The sequence below is a fragment of the Sorex araneus genome, chromosome X (assembly GCF_027595985.1).
Source record: "Sorex araneus isolate mSorAra2 chromosome X, mSorAra2.pri, whole genome shotgun sequence".
Taxonomy (NCBI): domain Eukaryota; kingdom Metazoa; phylum Chordata; class Mammalia; order Eulipotyphla; family Soricidae; genus Sorex; species Sorex araneus.
The window spans coordinates 229,112,951-229,138,454 of NC_073313.1; the positions used below are offsets into that span (position 1 = coordinate 229,112,951).

The window sequence follows — 25,504 nt, forward strand, 5'->3', positions numbered from 1 at the left end:
GGCCAAGCAACTGAAAACAGAGATAAATAAATGGGACTCTCTCAAACTAAGAAGCTTCTGCACCTCAAGAGAAACAGTGACCAAAATACAAAGACAATCTACAGAATGGGAAAGGATATTTACACAGTACCCATCTGATAAAGGGTTGATAACAAGGATATACAATGCACTGGTTGAACTCCACAAGAAGAAAACTGCCAACCCGATCAAAAAATGGGGTGATGAAATGAACAGAAACTTTCCCAAAGAAGAAATACGAATGGCTGAGAGGCACATGAGAAAATGTTCCACATCACTAATTATCAGGGAAATGCAGATCAAAACAACAATGAGATATCATCTCACACCACAGAGACTAGCCCAGATCCCAAAAAACAAAAGCAACCGGTGTTGGCGTGGATGTGGGGAGAAAGGGACTCTCCTTCACTGCTGGTGGGAACGCCGACTGGTTCAGCCCTTTTGGAAAACAATATGGACGATTCTCAAAAAGTTAGAAATTGAGCTCCCATTTGACCCAGCAATACCACTCCTGGGAATATATCCCGGAGAGGCAAAAAGGTATAGTAGAGATGACATCTGCATTTCCATGTTCATTGCCGCTCTGTTTACAATAGCCACAATATGGAAAAAACCAGAGTGCCCGAAAACAGATGATTGGCTAAAGAAACTCTGGTATATTTACACAATGGAATACTACATAGCTGTCATAAAACATGAAGTCATGAAATTTGCATATAAGTGGATCAACATGGAAAGTATCATGCTGAGTGAAATGAGTCAGAAAGAAAGAGACAGACATAGAAAGATCGCACTCATATGTGGAATATAAAGTAGCTGAGAGGCACAAGCTTACAATGTTGCGATTCCTGGCAGACATTTCTCTGGACTTAGTTACTAAAATACTAAAATACAGAAATCCAAAACTATGCTGCTGCTAGTGCGGCCTCCTGACCTCATATCTCTTCATTCTCAGCAATGGAAAACAAATTACCAAATGCTTTCTTTTCAGCAGATCGACTTTAGGGGGGAGAAACTCCAAATCAATAATAGTGAATTTTTTTGTTTAAATATTGAATGTAATCAAAGTAAAGGGAAAGTAAAGTGAAATTTACCAGTTACACATGCGGGGTGGGTGCTGGGGAGGTGGGGGGAAGGGGAGAGGTATATCATGATTCTTGGTGGTGGAATATGTGCACTGGTGAAGGGATGGGTGTTTGAGCATAGTATAACTGAGACTTTAACCTGAAAGCTTTGTAACTTTCCACATGGTGAATCAATAAAATAATTAAAAGAAAAAAAAATAAATAAATAAATGATGCCAGTGAAATAGTGACTAATTTTAAGATTATGCCAGTGGAATAGCCACTAATTTTATCTCTAAATCTAAAACTTCTTTAACTCTGCTTTAAAAAGAAACCTCAACAGGAAAATTATGTAGCTAATGGCTCCAACTAACTATATACATAATATATATATATGTGCACATATATATTTGTGTATATACATGTGCATATATATATATAGAGAGAGAGAGAGAGAAATTGTACTTTAATACCAACATCCAATTTCCTTGCATAGAAGTTTCCTTGCTTTTAAGTAAAACTTATAAAGAATGAGAAATTTGTAAGGTTCCACAGATAGCAAAACATAATGAAAGATGATAATGTAGCTGCTTATAATTAGCAATATTATTGTAGTTAGAAAGGCTTTTATAAATAACAAATTTGAAAAAGGTATTTTATTAATTTCATAGGCCAATGGATCACATGATGGATTAGAATATTCCCAGCTACTTGATATATGCTGATCTGTAACCTTGTAAACCAGCAGTTACTGTGTACAGAACAGTTGACCTTGTTTATCAACTTCAAATAACTCAGAAATGACAGATTTTGGCAGTTAAAGCAAACAGAAAAAATATAGCTGTCACACAGTCCAAAATTCATAAGAATTTAACCTCCTCCAGATGTTCACTAAATTCTTAAGGCATTTTTTTTCATACAAATGCCTTCTCATACAAAAATTACAAGACAGATTTATAACTTCAAAATCTATTTAGAGGCTGGAAAGATGACTCAAAGTGCTAGTGTACAAGTTTTTCATATGAGTCTTGAATTCTATCACCCATATACCATGGTCACCAGAGTACCACCAAGAGTAACCTAATCACCAAGCCCTAAGCACCAGTGTAGTCACCCCCCACCCAGAAAAAAAATCTATATGGACGCTTTAAAAAATATGTTATTAATTTTTAGAATCCAATATGTTAAATCAGTAACTTCTCAGTTGGAAATGCCATGGTTTTACATTAGTTTGGACTTTCAGTAACAAATATGCCGTGCATCACAACATATGAACCATAACCATATTTAAAAAACTAGTACTTATTTATTTTTAAAAAGATAAAAGATGATAACTTAACACATCAATATTTTCATAAACAGTAGTTCTTTATGCCAGTAATAAAATGTAAAAGCAATACTGAGATACAAAGATACATGATTCAGATTGTTAAAAATATATAGCTCTATTCTTCATACACACAACTTTCAGAAATGAGAACAAAAATTAAATAAAAATAAGCATGTAGCAGCAACTATTCTGAATTTAGAAAACAAATTACTTCTACTTACAAATATAGTTCTTTCAATATTGAAGAAAAAGTCCACAAGGATTCAGAAAGCAAAGGTCAATATATTGTATAATGAATGGGAAAAAAAAAAACTAGAATTTTGATCTCTGAATTATAATTTCAAATAATTTATTTTGAAAATTATTTCTGATTCCAGCTACATAATAAACTCATAATACTGTCAAATAATTAAATGAATTAATACAAAAATGGTTTGTTGGACAGAAGAAATTTGAGAAAACCTCATAATGCTTAATCAGCTTTAATAAAAATGTTTACTTTAATGTCATAACTGCTCAGATTAAAACCTATTCTTTCAAATACAAATGGCCAAACGGCACATGAGAAAATGCTCCACATCACTAGTCATCACGGAGATGCAAATCAAAACAACAATGAGATATCATCTCACACCACAAAGACTGGCACACATTCAAATGAAAAAAAGCAACCAATGCTGGCGTGGATGTGGCGAAAAAGGGACGCTCCTTCACTGTTGGTGGGAATGCAGACTGGTCCAGCCTTTCTGGAAAACAATATGGACAGTCCTTCAAAAACTAGAAATTGAGCTTCCATATGACCCCGCAATACCACTTCTGGGAATATATCCTGAGGATGCAAAAAAGCACAGTAGAAATGACATCTGCACCTATACATTCATTGTAGCTCTGTTCACAATAGCCCAAATCTGGAAACAACCCAAGTGCCCTAAAGCAGATGACTGGTTAAAGAAACTTTGGTACATCTACACAATGGAATACTATGCAGCTGTTAGGAGAGATGAAGTCATGAAATTTGCTTATAAATGGATAAACATGGAGAGTATCATGCTAAGTGAAATGAGTCAGAAAGAGAGGGACAGACATAGAAGGACTGCACTCATTTGTGGAGTACAGAATAACATCACATGAGGCTGACACCCAAGGACAGTAGATACAAGGGCCAGGGGGATTGCCCCAGAGTGAAAGACTGCTTCATGAGTGGAGGGGAGAAGGCAGATGGAACAGAGACGGGATCACTAAGAAAATGATGGCTGGAGGAATCAGGCGGAACGGGCGATGTGTGCTACAAGTAGATAATGAACCAAACATGATGACCTCTCAGTGTCTGTGTTGCAAGCCATAATGCCCAAAAGTAGAGAGAGAGTATGGGGAATATTGTCTGCTATGGAGGCAGGGGGAGAGTGGGAAAGGGAGGGTATACTGGGGATACTGGTGGTGGGGAATGTGCACTGGTGGAGGGAGGGTGTTTGATCATTGTGTGACTGTAATCCAAACATGAAAGCTAGTAACTATTTCACAGTGATTCAATAAAAATTAAAAAAATAAAACCTGTTCTTTCACAAAATTAATTCATCTACAAGGTTAACATAACACAGATCTGGAAGAAGTATTCAGGATGCATTAGGCATAAGATACAAGTAAGGAGTTAAGAGTACAAATGAAGAAACAGAGAGAGAAAAAGAAAAAATGGAGCAGAATGCAATCAGCACTTCAGCCACAAAAGAAAAATCAGAGAAAAATCAATCCTAACACAGCAGGAAAAAAGGATGAACTGTTGGAAGAACTAGAGGTACCTCACAGGGTAGGTGATGTCTGAATCCTCTGTAATAGGTGGCACAGAAGAGAACCAGGTAAAGGGGGTAGAGTCAGGAGTTACAATCTTCAACTACTGGATACTTAAAGCCATCATGAGAAAGACTGGCTTGTGCCTATGTTTTCTGCAACTCCTAAATGGCCTTTTCTCTTAGAAACACCAGGGTATCACTATTTCCCAAAAAGCCAAAATAATCACCTTCTTGGTGAAGCCCTTTTTCCAATGCTTCCAAGCCCTGAACACTTTCCCAGGCATTAAATGTTTCTTCCTCCATGCATTACTTGTTTCTGAAATACTGATCTAGACACCCCTACTCAAACTACTAAATGCATCATTCATATCTGTATCTCACCCTGGTAAAGGGTGAGCAGTTTTATGTTTGCTTTCCATTGGCTATGGCAGATAAAATACGCAAGATCTCAACAAGTGATTTTGAGTTGGGTGGTAGCTACTCCTGTGAAGCAACTGGCTGTGTATACACATTACAAATGGCATCTCATTTCATTTTCCTTGCCACTTTAGAAGACTGATATTATTCAGTCTTGTACATGAGCAAATCAACTCAGAAGAGTTAAGGAACTTCCAAACACCAACTGAGTCAGGATCTAAGTTCAGGTCTGTCCATACTCCACACTTGAAAACCAACCTCTTAGTCCTTTTATAATCTCATATTGAGGGCAATAAATCCACTGGACACTATTCAATTGAATATTTATTTATAATTAATGCATTATGATTATCAATATTATTAGTTATGATAAATTGAGGAACTTTCTAGTATTTATAGTAATTATTTTATTTATTACAGAAGAAAATTATATTAGTATCTCAATATATGCACGAAATAGTGTTAATTTGGGTGTTACATGCAACCAGTGTGTTAGGAGAGAAAACATACTGAAGTATCTTCAAAAACACTGATTAACAAAACTTTTTAAAACCAAACTAACATCCAGGGAAGTCTCCCATAATAACTTTAAACACACAGACTTCTCTGAGAACCAAATCTTCAACATACACATTAAAAAGAAGATACTTGATGATTTGAAACACCAATGGAAAAGCATGATTTCAAACCCACTAATTGTTATTGCTCACTCACAATGTCAGGCAGTGCCCTTGCTACTGCTCTGAGTCTGTGCTTCCATTCCGTCTTCACAAACCTTGAGCAGAGTGTATCCCAAAGAAGGACATTTTCTAACCCCTAGCATCCATCCTCTGAATGAGTATGTACCACAATTGTCTTAGCTTTGAAACAACATATAGAATAAGGCTTTTTTAGCAAGACACATCTAGGATGATGGAGACATTGATTCTCCATTGACTTGCAAAGACTTATTTCATTCCCAGAGCCCCATGCAATCAGGCAGAATCCTGGGATGACTGATGAATGACAGAGTGAACAGAAGTAAAATGTGTTACCTTGGAGCCAAAGCATTTAACAACTGGAATTAGAGCTCCCTCTTCCTTTGACACCTGCCCCGAAAGGCTCATGCTCTAGATGGTGTGATGACAAGACAGCTGAAACAATCATAATGCAATATGGCAAGCAAAATATATTAGAGAGAGGGAGAGAGAGAGAATACTGATTTTGTGCCCCTAAATGACTGCACAGTTTACAAGCCCCCTGCCAATCCATAACATTGTGGACACATATTGTGGATACATAACATTGAAAACAATGAAAAAATAACATTAGCAATAAATCAATAAATTATTCTATCACTTCACTGAGGATTCAGTATTATTTGGCCTATCTTGACAATACAATTAAGCAATAAAATTTAATTTATTGTTGTTAAAAACAACAACTGCATGTTCAATGTTCTTACTTCTAAGAGCTTTTTTTTTTCAATTTAAAGACATTACATGAAACAAGTTCTCTTTGGTGGTAATTCTGTAAAAATGTCCAGGGAGTTTTAAGAACAGACACTCTAAAACATATTTAGTGACTACTCTAGAAATTAAATAGTTAATACATAAAAATTTTCATTTTATTGAATCTCAGATTAAACAACAGCTTTGTCATCACCTCAAAAAGAATGTTGGCTTAGGACCTAGATAAGACCCAAACACTTTTTATATAGCATTCATATTTTAAGTATGTTATATAATTTCTAAAGTTCTATTTCAAAAAAGTGGATTTTTGTTTCTGAAAGCAGAAGTTGTCCAACGCGTTACTTTAATCTGGAAATCTGTTCTTGTGGATCCATCAATGAATAAACTTTTTACTCCAACTTTAGACTACCAGGAAAGTTATAACTTATTGTTAATAGTAAACAAGATATTAATGATACTATACAAACAAATAAAACCTTACCATGAGTCCAGCAATCCAACTAATAGCGCTATACCATACCATTTAGGGGCCAGCAGTCTGGTCAGCAGTAGAGCACTGGCCCTGCATGTGTGAGGCCTGTTTGGTCCTTGTATGGACATAAATGAATACTTAAGCAAATAGAAAAAAAAATCTCATGAATCTCATGTATTCCTCATAATACTGCTTCTTTTCTTAGCTCTTTATTTAATTCAAACAAGAAAACCAGGGTTAGAAAAATTAATTACAAATCTGACCATGAGTCTATGGTCTTAGATAACCCTAATTTTTCTAAGTTGGTTCTGGTACCTGAAGCTGCCTGCATATTGGAGAAAAGGCAAATATAAGCTGCCTGAAAGTGATTTTAGTTTGAACAGTTAGGAAAAAAAGATAAGCAAATAAAAATAAGTCTGAAGGATAGTGCAATGGTCAGGGACATGTGCAGACATGCAGATACATGCATTCAATCCCCAAATACCACCTGAGCATCCATGGGCTCATGGAACCATCTGGCCCAGTTGACTAAGTATTATTCAGCATGGATCTCTGAGTGATCTTTCAGAGAACCCACTAAAGACTAAATGGGAAATCAGATAAGGAATCTGAAAAATTTTAATATGTTCTGTCTACTCTTTAAAGGTTTCCATTTGAATTTTCATGGTAAACTCTGCTGAACAGTCTATGTGTTTTTACATGTGTTGTTTGGTTCTTTTTGTTAAGATAGTTCAAAAGTCAGCATGGTTAAATTTCTGGCATGCAGTAATTTTAATTTTTGAAGCCAATAATTATAAACCTAATAATTTATGAAAATCATCGACAAGCTACTGTTAAAGCTTTGAGATTTTGTGATGATCTCTAGAAAACTCAACATCTGTGTGAGACTTTCTGGATCAAAAAAATGCAAATAGCATCTGTCTCTGAGAACAATGTTCACATCCAGTGTTTCCCAAAATGGGACTTTGATATTTTCAACAGGGGGTGGGGGGACTAATAGGACCTATGTCCTGAGAAAAATGCCTAGAAAAGGTTTCTTTTTCTAATCAAGAAGGATATATTCTTCTTCCAGATTAGTGGTATCAAAAGTCATTTGGAGAGAGGTATAAAATAGTATTTAAAATTACTCAAACAAAAACAAAACAACACTTGGACACTTGGCAGGGGGGGGGCAGTGTGAAAGTAAGCCAAAAGAAACAATCAAAATGTCAAAATGTAAGTGTGCCAATAAGCCACACCTCATCAGTCTGATGTTTCACCCAAATCCTTCCCCTTTGGGACTTATTTCTATAGAGACCATCTTTCTGTTCCACAAATAAAACCAGGCGTTGCTAGGAAACAGGCTGACTTCTTCAGGTCACAAATGTAGGGGAGTGACTTCCTCCTACTATAAGGTATAGAAGCTATTCCTGACACATGTACTAGTGTAGAGAAGTCTACATTCTCAGACATGCATTTCCCTAATCCAGAGAATCGATTATGTGCATTGTTGTTTGATCAACAATCTAAAGTAAGTAACACAGTCTGAACCCCAAAATTATTTTCTCCATCCTAACTTTGAATCTCCTTTCAAATGTATGCTCTCACCTATCTTCACGTAACAGTGCCCAAGAAAACTGTCATTGCACATCTCCAGGTTGCAAATCATTCAGGTGAAAAATTCTTTCAATATATTATTGGTCCTAATAAATCTTTGGAAATTTCCCTCATGAGCTTTCAGTTACTTTTTTCAAAATTTTTCTATCAACGTTTTGATACTTCTTAAAAAAAAAAAAAAAACCTTATGGATTTGACTTACATTAAAGCAGTCCCAAGAACTCTCCCTGAAGTAGAAACTAGAAAAAGAGCCCACTTATTCTTTTGTTCTACTCATAAAAAGTCAGCTAATGTTCCCTTTGTTCCCTTTGTTTTTCCTTTCTCATCTTCATAGCCACCCCAAAACTTGAGTAACTGCTGGATCAGGAAAATCTCACGAACTATGACTTAAGTAGTGAAAAAAAAAATTTTTAAACATGTACAACATACAGAAACTTTGACATATAGGAATTTAGAGTGCTGATTTTAGTCTTTCCATCTTTCCTCTCATAACTACTCTTAAATCTTTTGACTGAAGCTTGCTCTTTATTTATTTACTTTTTGTTGAATCACTGTGAGATAGACTCTTACAAAACTGTTAATGATTAGGTTTCAGTCATACATGTTCCAACACCATCCCTCCACCAGTGTACATTTCCCAGTCTCCCAGTTTACCTCCTATCACCCTTCACCCCCAACCTCAGCCTGACTCTATGGCAGCTCTCTCTCTCTCTCTCTCTCTCTCTCTCTCTCTCTCTCTCTCTCTCTCTCTCTGTCTCTCCCTCCCTCCCTCCCTCCCTCCCTCCCTCCCTCCACCTCTCTCCCCCTCCCTCCCTCCATCCTTTTGGGCATTGTGGTATGCAACATAGATAAACAGATACTAAAAGGTTGTCATGTAGATCTCTTTACATGCTTTTAACACTCAGTTCTTGTCCAGTCAACTTCTGACTATTATGTCATACTAGTCCCTTCTCTATCTTTCCTACCCTCTACCCCCAACACACTTGTGGGAGATTCCAATCAGCGACCAGTCCCCCTGGCCCCTGTTTTACCTGGCCTTGGATAATAACCTCATATCATTTTTTTAAAAATATATACCACAAGTGAATGCAGTCATTCAATATCTGACCCTTTCCTTCTGACTCATTTCACTCAGCATGATACTCTCCATATCCATCCATTTAAAGGCAAATTTCATAACTTCATTTTTCCTAATAGCTGCATTGTATTACATTGTCTAGATGTGCCATAGTTTGTTTATCCATTTATCTGTTCTCAGGCATTCAGGTTGTTTCCAGATTATGGCTACTGTGTATAGCACTGCAATGAACACAGGAGTGTCGATGGTGTTTCTGCTGTGTGTTTTTGGCGAGGCTTGCTTTTTAAACCTGTGTTCTCTCAAACATATATCTCACTTGCTTGTCCCTGTTTCTTTGCTTACTTATTTCTACTATATAGAACCCTATATTCTGTCTTGAACACACATTACTCCTTCTCTCTTCCGTCACATCTTTCTAAATAAGTTTCAATAAAATTTTGCTTAATCAAAAATAAATAAATCTTCCTGATAGCGTATAGTTACAACATGAATACAACAACTCAAGATATCACATCACATGGCATCATTTCAGGTAAAAAGAGTTCAAGCATTTAAAAAAATGCTGTCTAAATGATGATCTTCATGAGCATCATGTTAAGTGAAAAAAGTCAGAGGGGAAGGATGATTACCGGACGATCTCCCTCATCTGCAGAATTCAGATAAAACAAGGGAACAGACAGTATCAGATCAGGATAAACCCTTGGCCCTGGATTTTAAAAGGTAAATTACCTTGCAACTATAGAAAGCAGCCATATCTACTGTCTCAGACTGTGGGGCTAGCACTACAGTTAAAGAAGAGTAACGTGCAGAACTCAGTCTTCATTCTCGGTACAGAATAAACTAGGAGCAACATCACCAAGCTAGGAGTATAACCTGAGCATCTCACAGTGTGCATCCCCCCCCCCAAAAAAAAAGAATTAAAAACTATTTTTCTTGGGTTAGAAATAGGGACCAAAGGGAAAAAAATCAACTATTTTGTTTATGATGGATGGGGGGGAGGAAGAAATGAAACACTCAAGGACACTGAATGCTGCTAACTGCGTGAGCCCTGCAACCTGACATTTGACTTCTGGAAATCACAACCTGGCATGTCTGCAATCCCTGTCTAAAGCAGCAACAATAATGAAATGAAGGGAAGGCGAAGGGGGTTGTGAGAGAAATATAAATGAAGAACAAAATTTACAGAATAGCCCTGATGAAAGTGGAAAATGAAAAAAAGTTTATGAACTTAAATATATTGGCTATAGATCTGATGAAATTATGAAGATAATCTAGATATGAGGAAAGTAGAAAGATAATAACCAGACCTCAACACTTTGTAGGATAGCATGAAATGGCTTTTTAAAAGAAGAAGAAAGTAAAATTAGATAGGAAAAAATATGAACAGGTAATAGTTTCAATTTCCCAACTTTTTGTGAGGTAGGGACCTTCCCGGGGGGAGAAGGGGCCATTTTACGAGACACTTATTCAACCAGGCCAGCACCAATGAGGTGGTGGTGCTCCAGCCTAATGATTCTGGGTGTGGGGAGGCCACTGGGCAACCTGGACAGTGCCTAAGAACCACCCTGGACACAGCCAACAATGCTGAGGGGCATGTGGACCAGGGGTCATATTCATGTCCCTAAGCATGCACTACACGTCCTGACAACCAAGATCTCCCAGTCCCCAAAATTTCATTAAAAACTTTTTTTTCTTTAAAAAAGATGTTTTTGCAATACCTCTATTGCAAACTACAACACCCAAAAAGAGAGAGAACAAAAGGGAATGCCCTGCCGCAGAGGCAGGGTGGGGTGGTGGGGGATGGGGTAGGGGTGGGAGGAGTGATACTGGGAACATTGGTGGGGGAGAATGGGCACTGGTGGAGGGATGGGTAAACGATCACTGTATGACTGAAATGCAAACACGAAAGTTTATAAATTTGTAACTGTACCTCACGGTGATTCACTAATAAAACATTAAAAAAAATTTAGACACCATGTAGCAAACTATGTTTATACACAATATATGAGATAACAGATTAATATCTAAAATATATAAAGTACCCACAAAGGTCAACAAAATATATCTTTTTTAAATCATATGTCATCTATATCATATATCATATCTTTTTTTGTTACATATCATCCAAAGTGGAGAAGAAGATGAACAGACACTTACATAAGAGGACATACAGTCTGTCAGTAGGCATGTAAAAACTATTCATCATGGCTTATTGTTAGAAAAGCATAAATCAAAATGACAATGATGTATGATCTCACATCACTGAGAATGACACATATAGAAGACTGGAAACAATCCATGTTGGTGGGTATGTAGTGAAAAAAGGAATCATCAGTCACTGCTGGTGGGAATACTACCTAGTTTAGTCTCTAAACAAGACAGTACAAAGATTTCTTTAAAAAAAAAAAAAAGACTATAGCTTCCCTATAACCCAAAATTTTCACTTCTTGGTATCCATACCCAAAACACAAGAACATCAATTCCAAGACCTATGCATGTCTATGCGCATTACAGTGTTGAGTACACTAGCTAGGGCATATAAATGGCCCAAATGTCCAATGACAGGTGAAGGGACAAAGACGTTATAGTATATATACAGAATGGAATATGACAGAGACATAAGAAATGATGCAATCATACAGATTGCTACAACTTAGGGTATCATGATAAGCAAAATAGGGGAAGAAGGAAAAATACAACTATAATCTCCTTCATCTGCATTACAGAAAAAAAAAGACAAGGAAATGGAAGGACTCAAATAATGGTAAGCACTTGACCCTGAATTAGAGAACTGAGAATGCCAAGTAAGGGGAAAGAGGGTGTTGAAAAATGAGGTGAATTACAGAATGACATAGGAATATTGATTAATGGCCTTGGAACTTTGCTAGGGGTAAGGTGAGGTAATGTGCAGCAAAACTATAAGATTAAAGCTATTGCAAACATGTGACCCATACTGAAATAATTTTTTAAAAGAGTTTATCAAGAGGGAAGGGCAGGGAGAGGGACTTGATATATTGATAGAGGAATGCCGACACGCGTAGTTGATGTAGTTTTAGAAATCTGTATGCCTGCGACTCTATTATTTTTTAGCCATCTTGTACATCAGAGTGCCTAAATAAAAATTTGAAATTTAAAATGTTAAAAGAAATATTATGGCCAACAATAGACCTTAAGAGCAACTTAGTCTTATTTTAGTCTTCATTTAAGCACTGAGATTTATAATACTGTTAATAAATGAGGTTCAGACATTATATTTCAATTGCACATCCACCACCACTGTTATTGTCCCTCCACCACTACGTTTCAAGAAAGTCTTCACCCACCCCACCCCATCATCTTGCAAACTCAGTTCTGTAGGCTAATTCTCACATCTCATTCACAGATAAAAACTCTCAACAAATAGGGATAGAAGGATTGCTTCTCAATACTGTGAAAGCCACTTACTACAAATTCACAGTTAACATTTAACTCAGTGATGAAAAACTGAAAGCCTTTTAAGATTATACACAAGACAAGGATGTCCACTTCAGCCACTATTGTCCAACAAACTATTGATGTCCTTGTCATAGAACTTAAGCAATAAAAAAATAGTGAGGTGATCCAGACTGGAAGAGAAGTCAAACAAATACCATTTGTGAATAAGATGATATTATATACTTAGAAAACCCTAATAGAAATGACAGAATTATTATAGTGGCAGGCTATGAAATCAACAAACAGAAATTTGGGGCATTTCCATATGCAAGCAATGAAGAAAAAGAGAAAAACAATCCTATTCACAATAGATATTACATATTTGGTAAATATGTAAATATGTAAAGATTGCATTATTATCAAGTTTAATTTTCTTTATGGTTGGTAAGTTTTGATTTTTGCTTATATAAAGCAGTCTCTATACTCTGATATTCCGGATACACTGAGTGATATTCCTCACTCACCTCCCTATGAAATAAAGATGTAAACAGGCACAAATTGAACTGAGCCACTTTCATTATTAAAAACAGTAGATTATTTCTAAATCATTCATTAGAATAGGACGCTTCCCTCATCTAATTGATCTAGGGCACAGCAAATAACTTTAAAGTAAAAAGGTTGTCAGAGATTGTAAATGGCTCTGAATAAAATGCCTCCTTCAGAAAACATAATTTTTATATTAATTTTCTAAATCTAAACATTATTTTCATCAATTAAAAATATTAACCAATGTTAATAGTTATTTCTTTCAAAAATGGAAACATAAAGGTTTTAAAAAGAGAGTCCTGTAAAACCTGAAATTTCTAACATTTAATTTGGGTAGAAATTAGCCACAAAGATTTATGTTGGGCTGGAGAAAGTATGGCAGTTAAGGCATTTGCCTTGCATCCAACTGACCCCAGTTTGATCCTGAGCATGGCCAGAAGAGACCCCTGAGCACAAAGTCAGAAGTGATCCCTAAACAATCTGGATATAACCCAGTGTCCCCCAACCACAAATACTTATAACAGCACAAATATATTTCCTCTGTGAGATTCTGATTCTCTCCCTTCCAAAGAAGAAAAATTAAAATTCCAGTAGTCTTGCTATAGTCATTGTGTGTGAATATTTTCTTCTAGGAGAAAATACAAAATTATATAATGTCAGAGTGAAAACATGAGCACACATGATGAGCATATCCATTTCCTTTGACTCACCTATGTGATACAGTCCTATCCAGTCGCTGGGGTCCACCTCCTCTTTAATGTCCCAGAAGATGATGAGGTTCTGGGCTTGCCCCAGCGTGTACTCATACATGCTGGCAGTCAGGCTGGAGCGGCTCTCAGATGTGACCAGGTCCGTGTCACTGTTGGCCCTCTGCAGGGTCATGTTCTCTGGCATAGAGCTCTGGGCAGCAAGACTCTGGAGATTCTCTGGGCTCAGTGTATACCTCATTTGAGGGTTTCGACGGCGCACAAAGAGCAGGTGCTCCCGGGCTGAGCTAGCCATCCTGTCTGCCACTCTGAGATGAGCTTCCTACAAAGCTGCAAAAGATACACAAGCACAAAGCATCAGTGCTACAATGCAAGGAATCAGCTTTACTTCCCAGACATAAAACCTTTGGAGTGTTTATTAAAGTTTGGCATGCAATAATCTTCTGCTGTCAAAATAAAACCTATTGTTCTACTGTCAACTGATGGTGTCAGAAATAATTCCTATAGAGACAGGTCACATGATGTGGCAAAGGCCACCACACACTCTTGGCCCTTGATTCGCTCAGCACAGCTTGTCCGCAGACGCTATGGAGAAGGGGATCTCTACCATTTCCTTAAGGTCTATTCTTTCCAGAACATTCCATCTTTAGACACAACATCTTCCTCTCCTTCATCCCCTACCTGTGTTTATTTTCTGTTGCAGTTACATTTTACCATAACAGACATAAAACTCTGACACATATTAAATACAGTTAGGATAAAACCAATATGGGCATGTTAAAATATACCACTAAGAGAGTACCAGTCACATGTTTGATTTCCTTCACACAGGACTGTACCTCTTTTTCAAGAGCTGCCTCAAATGTCATCTCCTCACTTAAGATTCATGTTCACTAGGGGCTGGAGCAATAGTACAGCAGGTAGGGTGTTTTGCCTTGCACGTGGCCGACCTGGGTTTGATTCCCAGCATCCCATATGGTCCTCTGAGCACTTTCAGGGGTGATTCCTGAGTGCAGAGCCAGGAGTAACCCCTGTGCATCGCCAGGTGTGACCCAAAAAGAAAAAAAAGAAGATTCATGTTCACTGAACCCACTGGCCTTATTTAAAACTGCAACACTCCAGCATTTCCATTTGTTTCTTTCCCCACATCCCTCTTGCTACCTCTTGTTCAAAACAGTATTATCAGCATGATACATTAAATAATATCAAGTACTTGTATATTTTATTATTGTGTATCTTATTGAACAGTATTGTAAACTTGCTAAAGGACAAACTAACTATCCAATATATGGAATGGGAGATCTGGCCCATACATTGCCAAAGAACAAAACTGAACTCTGAGTTGACTTTTGATATGTTTTAAGGCAGTGGCTCAGTTTTAAGGCTTTCAATTCTTTGGCATCTGGTGGGACATATTTCTCATTCCATTTACTGAAGTCTGTTCTTTAGCCAAGATTAAAATCAACTCAAATGGAATAAAGACTTGAATATAAGATTTGGAACCATAAGATTCTTAGAAGAAAGAGTGATGATAAGTTCCTCCCCTTGACATTGATTTTGACAGTGAGTTTTTGTATATGACAACAAAAACAAATGGGGTAGAACTACGTAAAATTTAGAGCATCAGCAAAACAAAGGAAATTTTCAACAAAATATAAAAAATGGAAACCTTTGAAAATCAGATATCTGATATGGAGTTAATATCAAAAGATATGAAGAACTCATACAACTCAACAGCAAAAACCTATCTATATTCAAAATGTGTGAGAGGAACTGAATAGTTTTCTAAAGACATACAAGTGGTCCAGAAGCTGATGAAAAGGTTCTAAGTATCACTTAAAGATATGAAAATGCAAATCAAAACCCAAACAAGATAAGACCTCTCACCCACTACAAGGACTGTCAACAAGAAGACAAATAAAAACAAATGTTGATGAGGAGGTAAAGGGAATGCTGACATATGTTGATTGACATGCAAATTGGTAAAGCCACTATGAAAACAATATAGAGGCTCTCAAAATATTTTTTTAAATACTATCATATTATTCATCAACCCCACCAATCTGGCTATAAGAAATAAAAGCACTATATAAAATAAATAGTCTTGGTAAATTGTAGTATTATTTATAAAAGACAAGATATAGAAAGAAGCACAGATGGAAGAGTAAGCACAGACACATAATGGAATACTATCCAGTTCTTTCTGAGAAATAAAGAAAACAATGTTTGCAGAAACACAGGGTGATGTTGAGAGTAGTTCGTTAAATAGAATAAGCCAGAGAGGGGAGGAAATAGAGTACAAAGGTTAAGTTATTTGCCCTGCATGCAGCCAACCTTGGCTCAATTCCCCAGCACTATATTAGGAGTGATCCTGAAGTACAAAGTGAAGTAGGGGAGGGAGAAAATGGAGGGGAGGGGAGGGGAAGGGAGGGGAAAAGGGTAAGAAAAAAGGGAAAGGGAAGGGAAGGGAAGCTAGAGAGAAAGTGCAGGGGTTACAGTATATGCCTTGATTATGACCAACCCTAGTTCAATTCCTGGCACCGCATGGTCCTCTGAGTTACATATGGTTCTAGAGGACCCCAAGCATCACTAGGTTGCAAGGCCTGAACAGCACCACATCCTCAAGCCCATGCACTGGTCCATCAGTTTGGTTGTCTAAGCATCAACCATGTGGAGTTCCCTGGCCTCCTGAGTACTGCTTGGAAGACTACCCTCCCCCAAATCTTACAATTTTGTCAATTTCAAGTTAGCCTCTGAAATGAAGAAAGCCACTGCCAATTCCTTATCTCCAGATTCCTGTGAGATAACAGTGACTACCATTGTTCAACTTCTAAGAGATAACATTCAGTTTCATTATTGTCTATCACACAGAAGCAAAACCCAGTGCTTGGTTCTGTTGGCAAGAGAGCATTAATCCAATCATTAATGCTCAAGAGAGCATTAATCCAATCATTAATACCACAAAACTTGCTCCTGGACAATCTGCCAATAACTTTTCCAGACTCTGGGGCATTCACGGAGAGGTAGGGGTGAGGAAAGTTGCCTCTCACTTTCTCTTCTAGTTAGGAAAACTCTAGAAAGTTCAGTTTACTCTCCAAGTTGCTGTCCTTCAGGAACAGAGTCTTCTCCCCCAAATTTATGAAATAAAATACGAAGACCCAAAACATAACAATTCACCCACCAATATGGAAAGGGAATGTACACAAATAGAAAGGCGTAATCATAAATTCTGAAAATTGATAAGGTTAAAAATGAGACCTTGGGCTGGACAGATAGTACAGCAGGGAGGTGTTTGCCTTGCTTGAGACCAACCTGGGTTCAACCCCCAGTAACCCATATGGTGCCCCGAGTCCATCAGGAGTGATGCCTGAGCACGGAGCTAGGAGAAAGCCCTGAGCATGGCCAGGTGTTGCCCAAGAATAAGAACAATAACAAAAAGAATGAGGTCAACATTGTTTCCAAAATGTAGATTTTTGTTTTATATCTCTCTGAATACACAACTAAGTTAATAAGAGAAAAACAATTAACATCTAATTTAACTCCTTCTAGTCACTTAAAATTGATAAAATTCTTAAATTCATTTAACAAAAACTTTCTTGATAGATGTGCATAGTAATTACACACACAAAAAAAGATACCTAAATAGCTAACCATCAAAAACTGAAACAAAATGTGTATTTTTGGTTTTATATATCTTTGGTTTGGGGTAATACTAGGCAGTGCTCAGAGCTTAGTCCTGGTTCTGTGTTCAAGGATCATTTCTCACAGGGTTCAGGGAATGACATGAGGTGCCAGGGATTGAACCAAGGTCAGGTAAGTGCCCTATCCACTTGTTTTGTTTTGTGTTGGTTTGATTTTGGAGCCACACCTGGCTGTATTCAGGGCTTACTCCTGGTTCTGTGCTCAAGAATCACTCCTGGTGATGCTTAAGGAACCATATAGGGTACCAGAGATCAAAACCATGTCAGCAGCTTGCAAGGTAACTGCCCTTAACCACTGTACAAGTGTTCTGGCCCCTGAAGTTATCTCTTTGGAAACAGTAAACTTTTACGCCCTTTGCATCCTCCCAGTTGGGGGAAGTATCTTTTTCATCATCTGACAACATTTTCTATAGTTGTGCCAAATGTTGGTTAAAGGAATTCCAGTATATAAGAATTCTGCATTACTTGGTGGGGCTGGAGCATCTTTATGAAGTAAGTCTTCATTGCAAAGCAAATGAAACATAAGCTCCTAATTGATTATTGCCATAACTACTCATTTTTTACACACACACACACACACACACACACACAAGATCAGAAATTCATAAATATCCACATTAGAGGCTAGAGAGATAGTTCAGTGAGTAGGACATTTACCTTGCATGCAGCCAGCCTGGGTTCAATCCCCAGCACCTCATAATCCCCTGAGCCCTGACAAAAGAGATCCCTGAACACAAAAGCAGAAGTAAGCCCTGATCAATACTGGGAGTGGTTCCCAAACCAAAATCCTTATGTATGTGAGTGAGTTCTCACACACACACACACACACACACACACACACACACACACACACACACACACACACACACACACTCCATTATGGCTGAGGAGAAAACAGGAATTATCTTTTCATTGCTTTCATTCCAGTTCAAGGCATGATCATTTGTCCTCTGAATAATCATCTCTGCTTCTATTTTGATTTCAATACAATTCAAATGCAATTCAGATCAAGTTTCTTTCTAACTAAAATGATACCCTGTTCTCCCCAACATTAAGTAAAAGCGAAAACATTTATCAGTAGTCTACAAGTCCTTACACGATCTGGTCCTGGTTCTCTCTGACCCACCAAACACTAATCAGCCAGCAATGCTCAAGAATACCTTCATCCCATTCTGCTCCTACAAGAAATAGGCCACTATCTAACAAAGAGCCGTTGCATTTGTTGTTTCCTCTGTCCCAGAAATAGCATGGCTCATTCTGCTATCTCCTTACCATTCCACTAAATGCTACTCACTCAATAAAACCTTCTCTGGCCAGCCTAAGCAAAATTTCAACTGCTTCAATACTATCTATCCCCTTTTCCTGGCTTATTAGCCACCTTTTGCTCAGGTTCATTTCTAATACACAGTATGATTTATCAATATTTTTCTCATATGTAGCATCTCTCTCCACGTGCTTCGTGAAGAGTTGGAAATGAGATACAAGATACAGGTTAAATTTCCAAAATCTAAGATTACCCACTAATGCTTACCTCCATTCCAGAGGTTAACAAAAGCATATTCAAGCAAAAAATGGAGAGAGGGTTAAATCAATCAGTAAGGAATGATCATGCATATGAAAGACACACAAAGCACTAAATACACCTGATCTCGGAAATTATAATTGCATGATGCCTCCCACCTGTGAAGACTCGTCTAATTCTAGAGAACAATAAATAAGAGTCCACTTCAAGGAACTTCTAAACTTAGGACCAGAGAAAGAATGAAATTAGAATATAAATTAATAAATTATCCAAAGCACAGATTCCCTAGGGGCATGGTGTATCATCAAGACGGCAAAGAAAATTAAATAAATAATAATATGTAGCATATGGATAAGAAAACAGTTCTGTTCAGTGTCACAACCCAGATTATTGTTAGCAAGTTTATTTTTAATTCAAGTATCGTGTAAACAGTTTGAAGTCATTCCCTGAAGAACTACCCATATTTTCAGGGTGCTGTGGTTTTCATCTTTTTTTTTAATTTAAAAAAAATAGAGGTTCTTTTTATGGAGACATTCATTATGCAGCTCTATTAAGGAGCTGAAGAAAGCAAAATATAACACAAAACAATGAATTGATGACTCTTTAAATTACTCCCTATTCAATCATTTCTCCCACTCAATGAGAGCTGGTTCATGTCAGTCACATCTCTATTTGTCAGTCACTCAGTGAATTTCAGATGTTCCAACAATGAATCGATTGCAAAGAGAAACTTCATGAACTCAAAGATTATGGGATTCATAAAAGTCAATGAGAGTGATTTTAAGGAACTACTTGGATATTATGCAAAAACACTATTTTGTAAAATCTGACAGTCAGACTAGTCTGACAACTGAGTGAGGAAAAAAAGTCCTAAGAATAATTTTAATATCATAGGATTAATGATAAGTCACAGAAAAGTCAACAGAAGTCTACCCATGGTTCCTGCACATAAATTTTCAGTGAGAAAATCAAGCATCATATTCTGCCATCATATGATTTTCTTGAATAAAAAGAATTTCCAGTATTCCAGAAATTTCAACATTTCATTTATTCCTTGAACCTTATAATAACTAGGCCTCATTTATTATTATAATCTAAGTTTCATTGAAGATAAACTCTGATTCCCAGAACTTGAACTTATTATAGTTATTGCCATTGTTGTTGTCTTTACCGACAAAATGGTGTGTAGGATTTCGGAAGGAAGGACATTGGGAACGACATATTCATCCTGCGGAATTTGGTATGTGGGCAGGTGGACATGGCTGTCGAAGAGATCCGAGTGGAAATCATGGATAATCATCTCCATTGCCTTTCTGGAAGATTTGATAGATCCATCAGGTCAACAGAGAGCAGTCATCTTGGTCTTGTAATTGGCGAAGGACAGGCGAGCGTTTCGAATAATTTTCCTCGCTTCTGCCACATAGGCCATCACTGCTGCTCTTCTCTCTTTGAGGTCTTCCTTTATCGCTTCTCTGCACAGCTTTGGAGCTCGGACATTAGCTTGTGGATGCCTGAGGTTCATGTGCCAAACCATGCTGTCGAATGAGCTCGAGAGTTTCCAAAGACAGGAGTCTGTTGTCTGTTGTGGCTTTCCCACTCTCGGCATTTTTTGTGCAATCATGGAGGTGCTGAACATCGTATTCCTTGTCGATGTTGTCAATGACAGCATCTTCCCACATTGCCGCAATAGTGCCAAAGAGCTCCCAGTTGGTGGTCATTCTGGGAGTTCTCTTCTTAACATGAACTCTGCATTCCTTTCTCCCCGCTCTGTGAGAAGAATTTTGCATGAAGGAGACAGTGGTCCAATCCCGTTTGGAATTTTGGGACAATAGCGACATCAGTCAGGCAAAACCTTCGATTGAATATGATGTGGTCAATTTCCTTGTGGAACTGTCCACCGGGAGACTCCCATGTACAACATTTAGATTCGGCCTTCTGGAACTGTGAGTTACCATGGATGGTCTTGGTTGACATGATGAACAGTCTCTCACCTTGTTCGTTCCATTCTAGGCCATGGGACCCAATGTGGAGTTCTTTGGGCGACTTTCTAGGCCCTATCTTGGCATTAAAATCACCAACAGTGATCTTGTAGAAGGTGTGGTCTTCTTTATAGAACTTCTCCAGCTCCATGTAGAACTTCTCAATTTCTTCTTTATCTTAGTTGAATGTTGGTACGTAGACATGAGGATAGAAACTGCCAGCAGTGATCCACATCTATTCAAGTGTAATCGTCTGATTTGGGTTGTTAGGCATTCGAATGAATTAATGCTCACGCCAAGTTCATGTTGACAAGGACACTGACACCACTGATGCCTCTGTTGTCACATGTTCTGAGCAACAGTTCTTCTCCAGTGTTGAAAGTGGCGTGATGTGATTGATGCCCTCTCATTTTGGTCAGACCAATGATGTCGTACTTGATCTTCTGCACTTGCACCATCAGGTCCTCAATGGACGCTTCTGATGCCAGCATATGTGCATTGAAAGCATAAACAGTCATTTTAGTCTTTCTTCGTTTTGGCAGTCTAGTTCGGCCCTGAGATTTTATCAGTCTCTCATTGCTCATCCTTCTTAATGCTGCTATATTGGGGGCTCTTTTGGTGTCAGGCAAATGAGGCCCATTGTTGTTACTGTTCTTAGCATATGGAATATGCCATGCGTAGCTTGCTAGGCTCTGCCGTGCGGGCAGGATACTCTCGGTAGCTTGCTGGGCTCTCCAAGAGGGATGGAGGCTTTTAGGGCAGCCTCCAATCACCCTTACTGGTGTTTCCATGGTTCAGACCATATTTGAAGCCCATCAAATATGGTGCAAAAATTATGGGAAATGAGTATTCGTGGGTGGGAAGAGGCTGCGTGATCCGGAAAGCATCCTGGAGCATAGTGGTGGCTGGGCAGTGGAGGTAGTGGAGGTCTGCCAGTGAGGTATTTATGGCCCCAATAAGGTGGGTCGTCTGGGTTTTATCCCTGAAGTGGGGCACCGGAGATTGTAGGAGTTTCCCTGTCCCATTGAGCCTGGAGTACAAGGTCGCAAAGTTCTGCTTTACCTGGTTCTGTTGGCTTCACGCATGCGTGAGGCTCAGCCATGCAGTCCAGAAAGCGTCTTGGAGCGTGGTGGTGGTGGGATAGTGGAGGTCCAGACAAGGTCAGACCCGAACACCTGAAGAATCTGCCACCAGTACAAGTCAATACACTGGCTTGGCTCCTCACATGCTACCTGTCTGAATGCAAGGTTCCGTCCCAATGGAAAACCAGCAGGACCATTCTGTTGTACAAGAAGGGAGACATCCACAACATCGGCAACTATCGCCCAATCTGCCTGTTATCCATCATCTATAAGTTGTTCACTCGAGTGATCCTGAATAGAATAGGCAGAACACTAGACGAAGGACAACCATGCGAGCAAGACGGGTTCTGAAAAGGATTCAGCCCAATCAACCATATCCACACAGTGACCAAACTCATTGAAGTTCACTCTTTCTAACGTTCATCGATTTAAAGAAGGCCTTTGATTCTGTTGAGACTGAACTGGTCATCGAAGCCCTAGCTAAACAGGGAGTTCAAACTCAGTACATCAAGATCCTCCTCAAGCTGTATTACAAATTCACCACCAGGATCTCACCATTCTACAAGTGATCACTGATGTAAAGAGAGGGGTTCGGCAGGGAGATACCATTTCACCAAAACTCTTCAGTGCCACCCTCGAGAACATCATGCAACGACTGGAATGGAAAGGAATGGGAGTGAATATAGACAGTCCGCAACTATACCACCTACGCTTCGCTGATGACATCATTGTCATAATGGCAAACATTAGCAAAGCAGCACAATTGCTGGCCGACTTCGACCACAAGTGTGGAAAGGTCAGACTGCAGCTGAATCTCAACAAAACGGTGTTTATTAAAAATGAACTAGTCCCTGACGTTCCATTTGCTCTCAATGGAACGAACATCTCCGAATGCAGCAGCTATGTGTACCTGGGTCAGGAACTCAACATGAGGAACGACCTGGCGCCAGAATTGTGCAGGAAGAAGAGAGCAGCATGGAATGCCTTCAAGATTGTTGAAGAAGTGGTTAAGAGGACAAAGAACCTCCGGCTCTGGGCACATCTTTTAGACTCTATCATTCTTCCTGCACTAACATATGCCTCAGAGACCTGGGCCCTACGCAAACAGGATGAGAATGCTATGGGTATCCCAAAGAGGAACTGAAAGATCTATGCTAGGAGTATCATGTTTCACTCAAGTGAGAGAAGGAATCTGGAGTTTTGACCTCCATCGATGGTCAAGTATCAGGGATACTATCTCGTCTGCCAAGGCATCAAAAATCAGATGGGCCGAACACGTAATGTGATTCAGAGACAACCGCTGGACTAAAGCTGTTACCGACTGGATTCCACTGGATGTCAAAAGACCACGTGGTCACCCACTAACGAGATGGTCAGAGTTCTTCGTCAAAATCCTGAATGAATGATTTGAGGCTCTTCCTGTTCCTGGAGTGAGCAGATATCATTGGGCTACACTAGCACGCAACAGGGACAAATGGAGACATTACTAGTGCCTGCTCGAGCAAATCGAGGATCAATGGAATGATAAGTGATACAACTGATACAACTGATAAGTTGTTGTTGTCAACACCAAATCCTATTTCTCATTTCTACCATGAAATTTATTTTCTGGGAGTAAATAGGTTCAATTTAAGAGGTAGGCCTTTCTGGGACCCCTCTTTATCCCCTGCACCACCCAAAACCCCATGTTATTGCTACAGCTACTTCATGAGCTTTAATTCTGTATTAAATTTCCAGATGAGGATATGAGGCTAATGGATGACACAGCTGAGACCCACACTCGGATGATTAAAACCTGATTTCCTTCCCTTATGTCATGGCTTCCCTTTTGTCATGTGACTCCAATAAACTCCAGGATTTGACTAGTTAACCAATTTACAATATATGGCACTTAGGTTTTCCCTCTAAGTCAGGAGAAAAATAGTTAATGTCCTCTTCTTAGAGCTCCTCAAGCCTGGGCCTGAGGCAGAAAGGAATGTGTGCTTCGCATGCAGGAGATCTAGTTTCCTGCACCAAATAGTCCCCCAAGTACACCTGAAGTGACCCCTGGCTCCTAGCCATGGAATTCTAAACAATACTGGTTGTGCCCTAAAAGCAAAGCAAAACTCAGTGCTTCAGATCCAAGCAACCAGCAACCTCCTGATGCAGCTAAGCCTCTCATGTTTGGTCTGTCTCCTACACGCTTTGCAGACACAGAAAATAAGTCTTAACTTACTTGTTATGAACTTTAGCATAAGACCACAGGTAGTTGAGAAATAAGCATTTTCCCTCTCTCACTCTCCATGGACTCTGACAACTTAGTAATGCACAAGCAGAATGAAGAAGGTAAAGGAGTGGCATTACCAATGAATGGGAACCCTTCTGGACTAAAAGCGCAATAAAAAGCACATCCTTTTTTCACCATTGTCTCTGACTCCTCATCAAGTATTAAAACCATATGCTGTACGTCCTTATACAAGGAAACATCACCTTTTTTATCTCTTCCTCCCCAATGATCTCACCAAATGCCTAGTGCAGTAGCAAAGACACATAGCTATTAAAAGTGGAACAAGGAAAAACAAATGGCTGAATCCAGGTCTGAAGTGGTGGAATGATAGCTGAAGAACAGACAATTCTTACAAAATAATGAATTAACCATTTTAATTGGGCCTTATATTGAAGTTATATGGCTAAACAGAAAATTGTCAATTTCTAAGGATGCTGAAAATTTTAATTTGCTGTAATGAGTTGAATTAATTGAACTAATTTTACAGAAACTGGATTCCTGCTTCCAAATTCAATTTATTAAAAACAGTACCACTTTAATTAATAGATTAAAATCTACTCAAAAAGATAAATCCGTTTAGTTTCTAAATAAAATTAAGGGTCTATTTTTTTTTTAAATGCTGTATTAGGGGCTGGAGTGATAGCACAGCGGGTAGGGTATTTGCCTTGCACGCGGCCGACCCGGGTTCGATCCCCGGCATCCCATATGGTCCCCTGAGCACTTCCAGGGGTAATTCCTGAGTGCAGAGCCAGGAGTAACCCCTGTGCATCGCCGGGTGTGACCCAAAAAAAGCAAAAAAAAAAAAAACCTGAAAAAAAATAAATAAAATGCTGTATTATTTGACTTAGATAGAAATGATGACCTTAATAGTTTCATGCAAATCAAAATTTCTTTAAAGCAAGAAAATAATTGTAATGCAATGTAACTGGAGGAAAATCCCTAAATATTTTGCCTATATTTAAAAAAAAAAAAAAGCAAAAACCCACTCCATGGTAAGGCCTGTCATGATACATGAGTAACTAAGATAAAGATTTAGAGATTTTGTTTCTTTGGGAACCATATGCATTTGTGCTA

The 25,504-nt window shown here is 38.5% G+C and overlaps 1 protein-coding gene across 6 annotated transcripts in view; it reads right to left on the minus strand.

The window, feature by feature from the left end:
- Window positions 1-25,504, minus strand: part of HECW2 (HECT, C2 and WW domain containing E3 ubiquitin protein ligase 2) — a 396,920-nt gene that overhangs the window by 211,545 nt on the left and 159,871 nt on the right. For all 6 annotated transcript variants that reach the window (XM_055120479.1, XM_055120478.1, XM_055120481.1 and 3 more), the window contains one exon: window positions 13,884-14,210. In XM_055120479.1, the coding sequence (XP_054976454.1) occupies window positions 13,884-14,175 (292 nt within the window). In that variant the 5' untranslated portion in view covers window positions 14,176-14,210. The remainder of the gene's footprint in view (window positions 1-13,883; window positions 14,211-25,504) is intronic.